At 44.6% G+C, this 16,302-nt stretch overlaps 1 protein-coding gene across 2 annotated transcripts in view; it reads left to right on the top strand.

The window, feature by feature from the left end:
* The first annotated feature begins 327 nt into the window (after window positions 1-327).
* NFX1 (nuclear transcription factor, X-box binding 1) overlaps window positions 328-16,302 on the top strand; it is a 60,926-nt gene continuing 44,951 nt past the window's right edge. For both annotated transcript variants that reach the window (XM_084282543.1, XM_084282542.1), the window contains exons 1-4: window positions 328-360; window positions 9,902-10,948; window positions 14,309-14,470; window positions 15,917-15,994. In XM_084282543.1, coding sequence (XP_084138669.1) covers window positions 336-360; window positions 9,902-10,948; window positions 14,309-14,470; window positions 15,917-15,994 — 1,312 coding nt within the window. In that variant the 5' untranslated portion in view covers window positions 328-335. The remainder of the gene's footprint in view (window positions 361-9,901; window positions 10,949-14,308; window positions 14,471-15,916; window positions 15,995-16,302) is intronic.

The following is a 16,302-nucleotide window of genomic DNA, read 5'->3' as shown; positions in this document are numbered from 1 at the left end:
CGGCCAATTCACTGCCAGCGCTGATACTTCTTTGTCACTGTTCCCTTTCCCTTCCCTTCCCTTCCCTTCCCTTCCCTTCCCTTCCCTTCCCTTCCCTTCCCTTCCCTTCCCTTCCCTCCCCTCCCCTCCCCTCCCCTCCCCTCAGCCCATGGCTGCCTCCCGCCCTCGCGCCCCCTCCCGCCCCCGGCCCCGCCCCCCCCTCCTCCCTCCCCGCTCCAGCCCCGCTGCGGCTGCGCGCGCCGAGCCGCACTCGGCGGGGAGGGGCGCTGCGGGGCCACTGCGCCTGCGCGGCGGCGGCGGGGTCCCGGGGCGGGGGCGGGGGGGGGAGCGGCGGCATGGCGGAAGCGCGGCTGGGCGCAGGTGAGTGCGGCCGCTGGGAGCCGGGGGGGGGGGCGGGGGGGGGAGCGGTTGGAGCCCGGCACGGCGAAGGGCACGGCCGTTAGGGGCCGTTGGGGCCGTTATGGCCGCGGCACCACCTGTTGTTGTACCGCAACTTGGAGGGTCCCGGGGAGGGCTGTGGGCTGGGGGGAGATGGGGCGAGTTGCGGCGGCGTGATGGGACAACGGGGACCAAAATAATAAAAATAATAATAATAAATAAATAAAGTCACGGAGATGCGTGGTCCCTGGGAAACTTGCTGCTGCTCTGACCACCGCCATCTTCGCCTGCCCGCATCGCCCCCTTCCCCCCGGTGGCCTGCCCCGGTCGCACGGGAGCTCGTAGGGTTAAATGCCTCACTGAAGGCGTTTTGTGGGGTTGTGCAGGGGGCTGTTAGCGAGTGCTCCCCCAGCCCCCTCCAACGTCCCACCGACCTCCCACGTGCCGAGAGGAGCTTGGGTGCTGAGCCTGGAACGGGACTGAGCACCACAATAAAAAAAAAGTTAATTTTTTATTTCTTTTTCCCCCCAGTGATGGTTTTTAAGGTGCAGGATCAAACTAAGTTCACTGGGTGTGATTGCTGAGGAGGAGGAGGGAGCAGCCTCTCCAGACACATCCCAGCCTCACCTTTAATGGCTTGCCCGGTGCTGTTGTGGACACTTAGCTGCAGGACTCCTGCTGAATTGTGTCCTGGGCGTGTAACTAGAAATAGCGCCTGCCTGCAGTCATTCATGATGTTTAGTGCTTTCATCATTTCCTTTTCTTTCAGTCTGGGTAGACTTTTCAGGTAATCTGTGTAACTTTGGGCTCACTTGACGAGCTAACTACATTCATTGTCAATAAGGTTGTTAAATCTCTGCCAGGTAGAGTGTCCTGGACTTTCATAGCAGAGGGTAAAGAAGAAAATACAAATCTTTGTGGTAATATAAATCTGTTAAAATATGAGTTTCTGGAGTTAATTCAGACTAAGGATATCATTAGCCTGTACTGCTGATACCACCTTCAACCTCTTCTCCTCTATTCTCAGCACCCAGGCAGTGAGCGAAGAGGGAAAAGTCATTTGAGTTCTTCTTTGATGGCATGGAAATAGGTCCACAGCCTTGGTGTGGGCCTGTGACACATTCAGAGTAGTCTGATAGTTTTGGACTAGTAAAGAGGAGCTACTGCAGGCAGCTTGTCTGTTCATCTCTGTGCTGTCAGGTTGTGAGTCAGCTCAGGTGCTGAAACCTTTTCTGCAGTGCATATGCATTGGAATAAAGCCTTATATAATCATATTGAGCTAAACTGTGTTACTAAAAATGGTAAATTAGCCTGGGCTGTTCACTGCTTCTATATTTGCTTTAAAATACAGAAGCTAACCCAGGTATTGTCACATGGCATCAAGTTCTGGAGTTTGTTCCTTGCCCTGGTAATATGTATCGTGTCTTTGAGACTCATCTCTTAGGTAATTCTGGATTTGTGTTTGTGCGATATTAAGATGTGAAATAGCTTTTGTCTAGGAAATTGTGGTGGTTTTACTCAGGTGGGCAGCCGAGCTCCATCTCAGGTGCTGTCTCACTCCCCCTCCTCAAAGGGAAAGGGAGAGAAAATAAAATGAAAAGGCCTCAAGGGTTGAGATAAGGATGGGGAGATGGCAATTACCGTGACGGGCAAAACAGACTCAGAGTAGGGAGATAGTATGATTTAATGCCTGTAACTAACAAGCCAGAGAAGTGAGAAACAAACAAAAAAAGAAACCAAAAATGCCTTCCCCCCATCCACCCTGTTCCATCTCCTACCCCAGGATGCCATCCTTCCCGAACTGATCTGGTGTGGGCTTCCCACAGGCTGCAGCTCTTCAAGAACTGCTCCAAATGTGGCTCCGTCCCATGGGGTCCATCCATCCCCCAGGAGCAAACTGCTCCAGCACGGGTCCCCCACGGGTGGGTGGCAGCTCCCCCCAGACCCTGCTCCTGCATGGGCTCCTCTCCACGGGCTGCAGCTCCGGCCCGGGGCCTGCTCCTGCGGGGGCTCTCCATGGGCCGCAGCCTCCTCCAGGCCACATCCACCTGCTCCACCGGGGGCTCCTCCACCCATGGGGGGGCTGCAGCATGGAGATCTGCTCCATGGGGGACCCATGGGCTGCAGGGGGACAGCCTGCTCCACCACGCTCCTCACCACAGGCTGCAGGGGAATTCTGCTCCGGCACCTGGAGCACCTCTCCCCCTCCTTCACTGACCTTGGTGTCTGCAAGGCTGTTTCTCACTCCTCACTCTCCCAGCTGCTGTTCTGCAGCAGGTTTTGTTTTTTTTTTTTTTCCACTGTTTTAAATATACTTTCATGGAGGTGCAAACAACATCACTTATTGGCACGGCTCTGGCAGGCACCAGGTTCATTATCTAACATGGGGTTGCTTCTGGATTGTTCTCACAGAAGCCACCGCTATAGCCCCCAGCTACCAAAACCTTGCCATGTGAACCCACTGCAGAACTTCATGGACAGCCTGACTTTGAGAGATTAAATGTGAAAAATATTTCTGGTCTCAGGTTATACCAGGGGAAGCAGTTGAGGTCAAAGAATGGCTGGTTTAGGTCATGGCAGATGTGCAACCTGAACAGGATATTTTGATAATAGTGAATGGTTATTGAGATCCAGGGGAAGAATATAATGAACAAGACAGTTGTGGAGTGATTTGGCATGCTGGTGTACCTTTCCAGTTTCCAGCCTTGTGCACCTGGAAGAGACATCCCAAATGAAAGGTTGTATTTGTATTTAATAGACATTACAGATTTTTTCCCCATCAGTTGCTGCAATTGCTGTTAAATGTAGTTTTGCCTTTTTGCCTTTACAATGACAAGTGGGTTCTGTTTCCTCATACAGCAAGTCATTAAAATGAAGGTATCAAGGAGCTGCTACAAAGCATTGAACAGTGTGCTGTAAGGGTGAACGAGAGAGTGAAAACTCATAATGCATTTAGTCCTTATGCAAAAGTCATTCTGCAGTAGGTATTTCCCTTAGACTTATGAAGCTATTTATGGTGAAGTTGTAGTTCTCTCTACTTACATATTTTTCTTCTGTCTTCTTCAAGTGGGCCAGCCAAAACTTAATATTTTGTTCTTAATGTAGGTGCGTTGAATTTGGACAGTAATGTAGGGAGAGAAGAGCATAGTAATATGCACTAATACACTTTGGGGGCCAACTGGCTGGCAGGCAGCTCTGCAGAGAGGGACCTTGGGGTCCTTCATGGATTAAAAATTGACCATGAGCCAGAAATAAACCCTTACTGCAAGGTCAACAGTACCCCAGACTGCATTTCGAAGAATGTTGCCAAATGGTCAAGGGAGGCTGTAGTCAGCACTGGTGAGGCTGCAACTGTAGTATTGTGTCCAGTTCTGGGCTCCCCACTACGAGGAAGATTTCCCTTAGTGGAGAAAGCCCAGCAAAGGGCTACCAAGATGATTAAGGCGTGGGAGCATCACTCATAAAGGGGAGAGACTGAGAGATCTGGGACTTTGTGGCCTCGAAAAGAGAAGGCTCAGGAGAGAGTAGGTAAATAATTATGGATCCAGGCTCTTCTCAGTGGTATTGAGTGAAGGGTAAATGTCAAAGTACATGAAATTCTGTCTGAACACAAGAAGTGTTTTTATCGTGAGGGTGGTCTAGAACAGGTTGCAGAGAGGTTGTGGAGGCTGTCTGTAGAGGTGTTTCAAACCTGACTGGGCACAGCTCAAGCAGGGTGTTTGGGCTATGGATGATCTGAAGAGTTCCTTTCCACCCTCAGCCATTCAGTGATTCCATGATAGTGGTGCTTTTGTGTGTCATTCTTTCTCTAATTTCTGGAAAGAGTTGTGGGAAGGGAACATATCTTTTAATAGATGAACTGTCACAGTTGGAATAAATAGTAAGTTTCGGATGGGCATTTTGTTTTGCATGAAAATGGGTCCCACTGCATGGTTCTTTAAGCTTGAAACAATATCATTCCTGTTGAGAAAGAAATCCAGTCTTTTGCAAATCTGCGTTGTCTGTGAAAATTATAGCATGATGTAGTTGAATACAGTTATATAAAATGCCCAGAGAAGACAGAAAAGATTGAGGTTGTTCTGTGAGGAAGATGTTTTATGCTTCCAAAGCTATCAAAAAGCTTTGGATTTCCATAATGTACCATTCTTTTTTTGCTTTTTTTTTCCTGGCACAGTATAAAACAGGTACTATAAGATCTGCAGTGTGTCTTCCCTGTTGTGTGTGCTTTTGTGTTCAGCTGATTGGACTATTTTGTATCTGGATATATCTGGTGTTGTCTACAAATAGACTGATGTGTACACACTGTATGCTGTCACTTATCTTCAGAAATAACCTTTCAGAATTTGAATTGCTTTGAGTCACAGAATCATAAAATGGTTTGGGTCAGAAGAGACCTTAAAGATCATCTGGTTTTAACCCTCCCCAATGTCGATAGGGACACCTTCCACCATACCAGGTTGGTCAAAGTCCCATCCAGCCTGGCCTTAAATGCTTCCAGGGATGGTGCATCAACAGGTCCTCTGTGCAACCTGTTCCAGTGCCTCACCACCCTCTGAGTAAAGAATTGCTTCCTAAAATCTAATCAAAATCTGCCCTGTTCTAGTTTAAAACCATTACTCTTTGTCCTATAACTACACTCCCTGTCAAAGAGTCCCTCCCTGGCTTTCCTGTAGGCCCCCTTTAAGTACTGGAAGACTGCTGTAAGGTCTCCTTGGAGCCATCTCTTCACCAGGCTGAACAACGCCAGCGCCTTCAGCCTGTCTCTATAGTGAAGGTGCTCCAGCCCTCTGATCGTCTTTGCAGCTCTCCTCTGGACTTGCTCTGATAGGTCCATGTCTTTCTTGTGCTGGGGACCCCAGAGCTGAATGCAGTCTCACAAGAACAGAGTAGAAAAGGAGAATCACCTCTCGACCTGCTGGCCACGCTTCTTTTGATGCAGCCCAGGATACGGTTGGCTTTCTGGGCTGCAGGCACACATTGCTGGCTCGTGTTGAGCTCCTCATCACCAACACCCCCAAGTCCTTCTCAGGTCTGCTCTCAATCTATTCTCCATCCAGCTTGTATTTGCATTTGGGACTGCTCTAGCCCAGGTGCCGGCCCTTGCACTTGACCTTGTTGAATTGCAGGAGGTTCACATGGGCTCAGCTGTCAAGCCTGTCTAGGTCCCTCTGGATGGCATCTGTTCTCTGCAGCGTGTTAGGGGGAACCTGTTGTTTGCCCTACTAGAGTGGGTTTCCTCTGGCATCCAAAATTCACTCAAAGAGTAAAGTCTTATTTAATTCAGTGAAAACTTAATGATACCCATGTATCAGCTCGAGCTGGGTTCCTCCAAGGAGGGACCCCGCTCAAAACTTTCCCTGGCTTCCTATATGTGTACGATCTTTGTCTCCTGTACAGTCTTACATACCTTTACAATATTTACTATAGTCTAATTAGTTCTCACTGCATATACGTTATGTTCCTTCAGCTTGGTGGTTCTTTGTTGCAGGGCAGGATGGCTTCTGCTATCTCCCAGGGCAGGCTCTCATCTGGCATCATCCTTAGTCAGCACATCCCCCCCTTCCCCATCAGCACCACCCAGGTCCCTACACGATGCCACTCGCTGTTCCTCACTGAATACCAGGATCAGGTGATACGGAGCTCTTACTGTGGCCCAAGGCTTCACAAAATTTAGTAACCTGAAAAGGTAGCTACCTGAATTTGTTACATACCAGTGGATTGTTTCCCTCTAAAGCTTGTTGACCACACCACACAGCTTGGTGTCTTCAGCAAACATGCTGAGGGTACACTCAATCCCTCTGTCCATGTCACTGACAAAGATGTTAAACAGCACTGGTCCCAGTACTGACCCCTGAAGAATACCACTCGCCACTGATCTCCACTTGGACATTGAGCTGTTGACAACACTTTGAGTGCAACCATCCAGCCAATTCCTTATCGATCAAGTGGTCTCTGTGTCAAATTCATGTCTCTCCAGTCCTGACGGGGATGTTGTGTGGGACAGGCAGAGCTCTGTACACTCCAGCTGCTCATTGACATAGAGGGTGACACCCCCTCCTCACGTCCCCTGCCTGTCCTTCCTAAAGAGCCGGTATCCTTCCATGCCAACACTCCAGTCATGGGAGCTGTTCCGCCATACCTCCGTAGTTTCAGTGAGGTCACAGCCCTGCAGGCGCGTGTACATCTCTTAACTCCTCTTGTTTATTCCCCATGCTACTGCGCTATCATAGAGGCATTTACGTTGGGTACCCGAATGAAGCTTACTTGCTGGGGTGGCCGAAATTCCTTTGTGCTGCTCCTCAGGTGCTCCCCTGCTGACCCATGACCCTTCTCCAGGCTCTGGGTGGGCATCTCTGACACCAGCATCAAACTGGGAGGAGCAGGATGGGTTGAGGTTCCCTTCCCCCAGCAACGTTAGTTTAAAGCCTTCTTCACCAGCTTGGCAACCTGTCACCACAGATGCTCTTCAAAGATGCTCTGACAGGTGGACCCCATCAGCCCCCAGCAGCCCAGGCTTCTCAAAGCCAGTCCCATGGTCTAAGTAGCCAAAGCCCTGCCTGTGGCACCAGTCCTGTAAGCATCTGTTGGTTTGCTACATCAAACTGGCCCTTTCAAACCCTTTCCCTTTGAACAGGAGCATGGATGAAAGGACTTCATCCGTGTTGCCAACTTCCACTCTCCTGTGTTATTGCCCCCCTCCCCTCTGTGAGTGGTGGTGAAGGAGATTTTGCTGCAGGCCTTGGTTTGAAACTGATGACATCTGTCTGACCTGAAATGAACTTGGCCTTCTCCTGGGAGCTAGTGTATAAACAAAGCATGTGATAAACAGTGATTGCCTGACTGACTGCTAAATTTTGAGCTGGATGCCTCAGGATTATTATTAAAACACCTTCATTAATGGCTCTTCATTCAATTTAACGTGCTGAGAATATGAACCTTCTTTGATTATTTTATAGAAATACAGGCTGGAATCTAGCTGTAGATGTTTCCTTTCTCTTGGGAGATTTATGTATTTACATGTAACTGTCAGAGGAAATCTGAGCCATGGTTAGCCACTGTTTATTGTATTTTTGTATGTGTTCTGCTGTTTCTTGTCTTGGCAGACAGTAATCAATTGAGTTAGTAGAATTTACCATTTCTCTGGATTATTTTTTTTACAATGTAAAAGCTGGCAGTAAGAATAGGAATCCTATTCATGGATGATTAAAAAAAAAAAAGTCTCAATTATTAATATTACTGAGGTGTTTTATATCTGTTTTATGGTTTTCCATCTGTTTCTTCAAATTTGCATGTTATTTGGAAGGTGCTTTCAAAAAGCACCCACACAGTGAAGGCGTGTTTGCTAATGTTCAGAGGGAAGGAAGCTCTTCTGTCTCAGTTTTGGACCTGTTGCCTCTTGTCCTTTCACTGTGCACCACTAAAAAGAGCTTGGCTCTGTCCCTGTTATCCCCCCCTCCCCTTCAGGGACTTACATACTTGGATAAGATCCCTTCTGAACCTCCTTATCTCTAGGCTGAACAGTCCCAACTCTCTTGGCCTTCCTTCAGAGGAGAGATGCTCCAGACTGTTCATCATTTTCATGGCCTATTGTTGGACTCACTCAGGTATGCAGGTGTATCTCTGTTACTGAGGAGCCCAGAACTGGGTGCAGTACTCCAGGTGTGGCTTCATCAGTGCTTTGTAGAGGGGAAGGATCACCTCTGTCGACCTGCTGGCAGTATTTTCATTTCATTTTTCATTTCTGTTGCAGCCCAGAATACTGTTAGCTTGCTTAGCCACGAGGGCGCATTGCAGACTCACATACAAATTGGTGTCCACTAGTCCCCCAGGTCCCTTTCTGCAAAGCTGCTTTCTAGGTGGATGACCCCAAAATGGGCCATGGGTAGTTCTTCCCCAGGTGCAGAACTTTGAACTTCCCCTTTTTGAACTTCATGAGGTTCCTGCCAGCCCATTTCTCCAGCTTGTCAATGTCCCCTGGATGGCAGCATGACCCCCTGGTGAATCAGCCACTCCTACCAGTTTTGTGTAATCTACAAACTTGCTGGGGGTATGCTCTGCCCCATCATCCAGGTCATTAATGAAGATGTTAAACACAACTGGAGCCAGTAATGGCCCCTGAGGTATACTGCTAGTTACTGTCCTCCAACTAGACTTTGTGACACTGGTCACCACCCTGTGGGCCTGTCCATTCAGCTAGTTTTCAGCCCACCTCACTGCCTGTCCCATCTCTCCCAAACGTCAACAGCTTGTCTGTAAGGATCTTACGGGGGGACAACGTCGAAGGCCTTACTGCAGTCCAGGTAGACAATAGTCTTTGCTCTTCCCTCATCCATCTGGCCATCAGAGAAGCTTGTCAGGTTGATCAAGCACGACTTCCTCTTGGTGACTTCATGGTGACTCTTCCTCATGATTTTCTTGTCCTTCACATGCCTGGAAATTCCACGATCAGCTGTTCCTTCCCCAGAACTGAGGTGAGGTTTACTGCCCTGTAGCTCTCTGCGCCTTCCTCCTTAGAGGTAGGAGGGACATTTGCTTTCCTCCAGTATCCAGACACTTCTGAGTCACCAAGGATTTTTGAATGGCCTCACAGTGATACCAGGTCCCTCAGAGCTTGTGGGTGCATCCCATCAGGGACCATGGAAGCACATATGTCCAGTTTGCTTAAGTATGCCCTGACCTGATCTCCTTCCCCTAAGGATACATGTTCCTTGCTGCAGTCTTTCCCCTGGTCTCCAGGAGCCTGGATTCCAGAAAGCCAGTCTTTCTAGGAAAGACCGAGACAAAGAAAGCTTTCAGTACCTCAGTCTTTTCCCTGTTCCGTGTAACGACATTCCTCTTGTTGTTCAGCAGTGGGCCCACATTTTCCATGGTCGTCCTTTTGTCACCTCTGTGCTTACAGAAGCCCTTCTTGTCATCTTTGGTGTTCCTGACCAAACTCAATTCCATTTGGACTTTAGGTTTCCAAACTTCATTCCGGGATGCTCTCATGATTTCTCTGCATTTCTCCCAAGGTTACCTGTCCTTGCTTCCATCCCCTGTATGCTTCCTTTTTCTGAGTTTGGCCACTTCTGCCCAACCTCCTGCTCATTGGGATGGACCATGCTTGACCATGGAGCTGATCCTTGAGTATTAACCATCTTTCATTTGGTCCCTCTTCACTCCAGGGCTTTTTTGTTGAGAATAAGTTTCAGAATTGAGCTAGATGGGGTTTCTAACATGCACCTCTCTCTTAGCACTTCAGTCGTAGAAATGACAGAAAGAGACATGTATCGTGCTTATACATGCATTGCTGCTCCAAGTGTTCTGTTTGTTTGTTTTTTAATCCTAGGCTTTTTTTCTGTTCCTAACTCTAGGCCATCACAGGCTTTGTCTAAAGAAGTCAAGATGCTTTATCATTCAATTTGAGTTTCTAGAAACTTATTTTTAGTAGTTATGTCTAGCTGGCAATTGATTAAGCTTTTAGGCCTTTGTCTGTATGGTATTTTTTTTAAGACATGTTTATTTTTTGTCTTTATATTTTTAGGTGCACTGAATCTCAGTCCTGATGCCCCTGATTCCCTTTCAGGAGAAAGACAATCTACAGATGTAAACTGGGTAAATAAAGATAGGAAAGAATCTAGCAGCAATCAGAGTAGAAGTAGTTTACCATTTTCTAGTCTGTCTGAAAGAGCTACGGATTATGAAAACTCTTCCACAAAGCATTGTGGTGTTTTTAATCCTGAAAGTCAGTATGGGAATTCTCAAGACTTTCACCAGTATTTTGGTACCAGTAAAAGTTCAAAAAATCGCTACTTTCAAAGCCAGAGGTGGCACAGATCAAGAAATGATAGCACCTGTACTAGAAATAAGGTAAGACAAAGTACTACTGATACTGCTGCAAGTGCAGGAACTTCAGATGCTGCAATGGTACATGGAAGAAGAGCACCTCCTAGAGGATATAATGACCTTCTCTCTTCAGAGAGTGACAGGGAGGTACCTAATGCAGATAGCAGGGGAGCAAAGCCAAAGAAAACACACTTGATGCATGCATCTGGAAGAGGTTTCAGGGAGAAGGGAAGGCAAATACATGAGCGAGAAAAAAGAATTAACTCTAAACAGAAAGCAGAGCTGTTTGAAAATGTTCCATCTTTGGATTTGAGTCAGTCTGACTCTTCAGAGTCATCAGTTGGAAAGGCATTCTGTGAGGCACCGAATGGTAGTGGGGATGAGCAGAAAGGCTACAATTACGTAAACAAAAGATATCCCCGGAAGCCCGTGTGGAATAAACCCCCAGCGGAAAAAGAGAGTCAGAGAAGACATGATTCTCATCGTAGTAAAAATACAAAAGTAGGTAAGAAGTCTTCACATGCATATACTCCAAAAGATAAAAATGAGAGGAAGAAAGAACTTTCTGTTTGCAAAAATGATGAAAACTTGACCAGTGAGAGCAAGCATGAATTGTCTGACTCTGTCAGATGCAATGGAAGAAAGTTCCTGCTAAAGGGGGATCAGGTATCTTCCCTTCATTTCAGCTGGACTCAGTACTGGAAGAAGCAAAGCGATATACCAAAAAACAAGGAAACTCATACAGGTAAGCATTCTAGACTGGTGCGTACTATGGTATTAAAGATATGATCTTAAATAATTTAAACTGCCTTCATACCTGACTAGCTGAAGATGCTTATTATTTCACATTAGGCCAGTATCAGTTTCCAGAGGTAGAACTAAAGCTAAATGTGTGGTTTCTGGTGGGCAGATGCCCCATAAGTTTACTAGAGAGAACATATTTTTTTTTAAAAGTTTGTTTTACTACCAAACTGCAAATGATGGCCTAATCAGGCATTGTGTTAAAACATATGTTGTGGGTGTTTTGAACATTTGGTCTTGAGAGGGATAATTCAAAAATTGATTTTTGTGGAGGAAGTTGTTTTATGTTTTATGTAAAAGGAGGTAAATTCCTGGTTGAAGAATTGCATTCTGTTCCTAACCGGATGATTTTCCTTTTTTTTTTTTTTTTTTTTTTTTGCAACAGTAGTACAAAAAGGTAATTAGAAATGGAAAATCTCTAGTGTACTGGTTTTGTTTGGAAGTTGGGAGTAGAACCATGTGCTTTTGTTGGTGAAAAGCACACCCTTAAGTTTTCACTGCCTGAGTGAATTTTGTGGCAACCCCTACAGTTAAGGACTTAAATATGAAACGGAAATCTGAATTTCTTCAATGGCACAGTACTGGTTTCTGTTTCTCCAGAAACAATTTAACCTGGATTTAACCTTATTCTTACATAAGTGATTGGTACACTAATTCTCGTTACCTTGAGTGTGCTGTTGAATTGTGTGAAGATTTTTCTCTTTCAGAGCTTAGAATGTAGTAGCATAATCAGGAAGCATAAAGCAGCTCCAGTAAGAAGCTTTGTTCCCTTGCGAGATGCTTAGGGATCAAGAGCTTCCTTGATCCATTCTAGCTTTAAAATGCCCAGGAGCCTGAAATTTGATGTTCTACTTGAATCATAAAACTAAAGATAGTCAATTTTTCTCCAAATATTGTCCTTAAGTGAAGATCATCATATGCAATAACCAGAAAAAGAGGTAGCAATCTTTTACAGGGAACTTAAGGATCTTTCCTCTGCCACATTGGCAATGCTTCTTTTTCATGCTTCAGCTGGGACCTGTATTGGAAACACTATCTGCCACTATTTTCATGGAGACTGAATCTTTTTACCTGTTAGGTGACAACCATCCTTTCTGAGAGCAATATATCTTTAGTCTCCTGGAGAAGAGTAAGGAAATAAATTTTTGGCATGGTTGTTATCTTGTCAGCAGGTAAAATTCATAGGGTACTGGAAGCAGAAATGACTGTTAATTCTAAATCTTGTGGTGCTTGATGCAGGATGGCTAGAAGTGATGCTCAGAAGTGCTTGTCCCATATTAAGGAGGGCAAATACTGTGAACACTTTGTGGTGGTTTTACCCAGCCGGGCAGCTGAGCTCCACCACAACCACTCTCTCGCTTCCCCCTCCTCAAAGGGAAAGGGGGAAAAAGTATGATGAAAAGGTCTGAAGGGTTGAGATGTGAACAGGGAGATCACTCAACAGTTACTGTCACGGGCAAAACTGACGCAGCATAGGGAGATTAGAGAAATTTATTACCTATTGCTGACAAGCTAGAGCAGTGAGAAACAAACAAAAAAAATGAAAACACCTTCCCTCCCATCCACCCTCTTTCACCTCTTCCCCCTGGGCAGCGCAGGGGAACAGGGAGTAGGGGCTGTGGTCAGTCTATAGCATTTTGTCTCCACCGCTCCTTCACGGTCACTCTCTGCCCCTGCTCCCCGTGGGGTCCCTCCCACGGGATGCTGTCCTTCCCAAACTAATCCTGCGGGGGCTGCCCACAGGCAGCAGCTCTCCAAGCACTGCTCCCACATGGCTCTGTACCTCGGGGTCCATCCATCCCCCAGGAGCAAACTGCTCCAGCACGGGTCCCCCACGGGTGGGCAGCAGCTCCCCCCAGACCCCTGCTCCTGTGTGGGCTCCTCTCTGTGGGAGACAGCTGCGGCCCAGAGTCTGCTCTAATGGGGTCCTCCACAGGTCACAGCCTCTTTCAGGTCAGCCCCACCTGCTCCACTGTGGTTTTCTCAATGGGCTGCAGTGTGGAAACCTGCTCTGCCCTGGTATACCATGGGCTGCAGGGGGACAGCCTGATCCAACCACCATGCTCCTCACCACAGGCTGCAGGGGAATTTCTGCTGCAGCACCTGGAGCGCCTCCTCCCTCTCCTTCTTCATTGACCTTGGTGTCTGCAAGGCTGTTTCTCACTCCTCTCTCTCCCGGCTGGTGTTGTGCAGAATTTTTTTCCCCTTTCTTAAATAATGCTCTCACAGAGGTATAAACAGCATTGCTTATTGGCACATCTCTGAGCAGCAGCAGGTCCCATTGGAGCTGGCTGAAATAGGCCCTTATGGGGTAATTTCTGCATTCTTTTCACAGAGGCCATCCCTGCACCCCCATGGTACCCAAACAGTGCCACATAATCCCAATACACACTTGCAACTTTTAACACCTATACACCTATAGTCATGCTCTCAAAGTCATGTGTGGTACAGAACATTTTGAATTAGTAGTCATTTTTCCTTTGTCATTTGCTACAGGTTCTAACTTCCCTTGTAAAAATGGTGTAAAAGCTATGTAATTAAGAGATTTTAAAATTCCATGGTCAAATAGTATTTATGAGATGTATTTGATATCTTCGACTTGGTGGGAGAGTTAATCCGGCAGAACTGAAGTTATGTGGTGCCTTTGTTATATTTGTGCATCTAACTCTGTTTTCAGGCTGTTTCATCTTTCATTTAGAATTCTTGCTTTATTTTCAAGATCCTTTTTCAAATTCTTTCATTTGGCTCAAAAGGCCCTATGTTTTGGCTATTGTTTCCCAGTAATTCCACTCCTAAAGCAATTTATGAGGGTCTGGTTTATATAATGCAGGTACAGCACTGTTATTATTTGTTTTTTAGTCTTCCAGAAATAATGATGGGAATGAAATTTAATTTTGAATCAGACTCCTACAGTTGATAAGCTTCAAGGTTTTTGTTGTAAACTTTATATGATACATATGTAAATGATATATATGTAAACTTTTATGATTTCATATAAAATGTTGTGTAAAAACCTCAATCTTGCAGGCGAAGAGCTATTAACTCTTTTGTAAGATCACAATGATTGTTGTTTGTCAACAGAAATTATTGTTGGCACTTTTATGCAAATCTCATACTCCCTTTTCCTGCTCTGAAACTAGAGAAATGTGTACCAAGTATTTTCCAGGGGCAAGCTAATAATACAATTTTCAGAGCCACACAGGAAAAAGACGTTCTGTTAAAATTTATATAAATTCTTGGAATTTAATTTATTTTTTATTAACTAGCTGATGTTTTACATGTAAGTAATATATTTTATGTGCAGGGTCCTTGATTGAGCAGCTGACCACAGAGAAGTACGAGTGTATGGTATGTTGTGAGGTAGTCCGGATAGTAGCCCCTGTGTGGAGCTGCCAAAATTGTTACCATGTGTTCCACCTGAATTGCATTAAGAAATGGGCAAGATCACCGGCTTCTCAAGCAGAAGGTAGATATTTTCTCTCATATGTACATTTTATCTCAAATATATGTAATAGTAAAAATTTTTGTTTTCTGTGTTGGAAAACTAGTTCTAAATGGTGTCTAATTTAAGGTAACTAGTAAGCCTAAAAATATATTAAGTCAGAAATGTGTTTTTCAGGGTTCTTTAGATACTTCATATAATCCTCTTAACTGTTTCGATTCTTTCCAGTATTGTGGCTAAAACTGATTTCTGTGTTTAGAACGTAAATACAAGATTGTTCAATGAAATCATTGCATCAAGATGCAAAGCTCTGTCTGCATTTTTACACACCAGGAAATCTCATGTTCTGTCATCTGTGTTTGACTTAGAAGTCCAACAGAAGCACTACTCCAAGCATTAGTTGTCTGCTTTTAAAAAGGATTGAAAGGAATTGCATTGTTAATGTAATGGCTAAGTATGCTGTACAAAATAATACTATAGGGAATCTCTTGGGGGTTAGTATACTGGCTTTGGGAGCAGCCACATAAGGTGCTTACAAGTTTACAGCACTCAAATAAATCTTGGTAAGGAAGTGGAAGTTGGTCTTGAGTGTGAACATGAGCATGTATTCATAAATCATCTGAACTGATTGGTTAAGAGAAACAGTGAGGCCTAATTGGCTTATATTGATATAACCAATTTGTGTCCAATAGTGCTTTCACAAATGTCATCACAGGACACGGTTTAGTGATGGTATTCATTTTGTCATGTTGATGATTGATGATCTTGAAGATCTTTTCCAACCTAATTGATTATTTGTTCCTAGCCAGATAGGTACGAATGTTGTCTTCCTTACACTGAAGACATTCCATTGCTACCAACCAACACCTTCCTGAAAAAAGAAGCAAGAAAACTATTATTTAATAAAATACCAACTTAAAGAATAGACTCCATATTAATAGCTAGGTGTAGTCACTATTTAAATAAAATATATCATTCTCATATAGAGCACTAATTTATTCAAGGGCGTGAAGTGATATGTAACTGGTCTTCTGCAATACATGTAAACTTACAACATGAGACAACGATGAAAAGAAAGTTTAGGTGTTGCTTAAGTCTGTGGGTAGTTTTATTTTTCTTGCCCATTCTCCTCATTTTAACACTTTTTTCTCAAATCTTCAGATATGGTGAAGACTGTCAATATTCTGTGAAGTAGATTATTGTCTTACAACAGGGAACATGACAACAGAAGTCCAACTTAAAAAAAAAATTGTTCTTGCTTCTATTATAAAGTATGAGTCTGTCAGGTCAGATGAAGTACCACTGCTGTGTTTATGTTGATACTGTAAAAACTTAGCTTATTTTAACCTGCTTTCTCACCGCTTACTCTCATATTGTTTCCTGTTGTTTTCCTGTACTTATTCTAGGCTCACCAATTAGCTCCTTTTATTACTTCAAGTCACTTTTATCTTTATTTTTTTTTATCCACAGATGGTAATAGTGGTTGGAGATGTCCTGCTTGTCAGAATGCTTCTACACAAGTTCCTAGAACTTACACTTGTTTCTGTGGTGAGTTTCTTGATGGCTTTCGCAAAGAAAAACAGTTCTGTTGTTTTGATTCTTTTTTTTTTTTTTTTTTTTAATTCTGTTTTGTTGCACCTTTGCCTATGTCCTTGAAATTTAACCTTGTTTAAAACTATTGATTTTGGAAGGCTGCCGCACAGAAAATCACACCCCTGTGTATTGCTTAAAACATCAAAACAAATCATAATTTATATATGTTTTCATATAGTTATATAAAAACACTTACTAGAATTGGGCTTCTATCCTAAAAGCTTTCCTTCTGTATGAGGATTGAAATAACCTGAATCTTTTAT

The sequence above is a fragment of the Netta rufina genome, assembly GCF_964035555.1.
Source record: "Netta rufina genome assembly, chromosome: 2".
Taxonomy (NCBI): Eukaryota; Metazoa; Chordata; class Aves; order Anseriformes; family Anatidae; genus Netta; species Netta rufina.
This window is presented reverse-complemented; position numbering and strand designations above follow the sequence as displayed.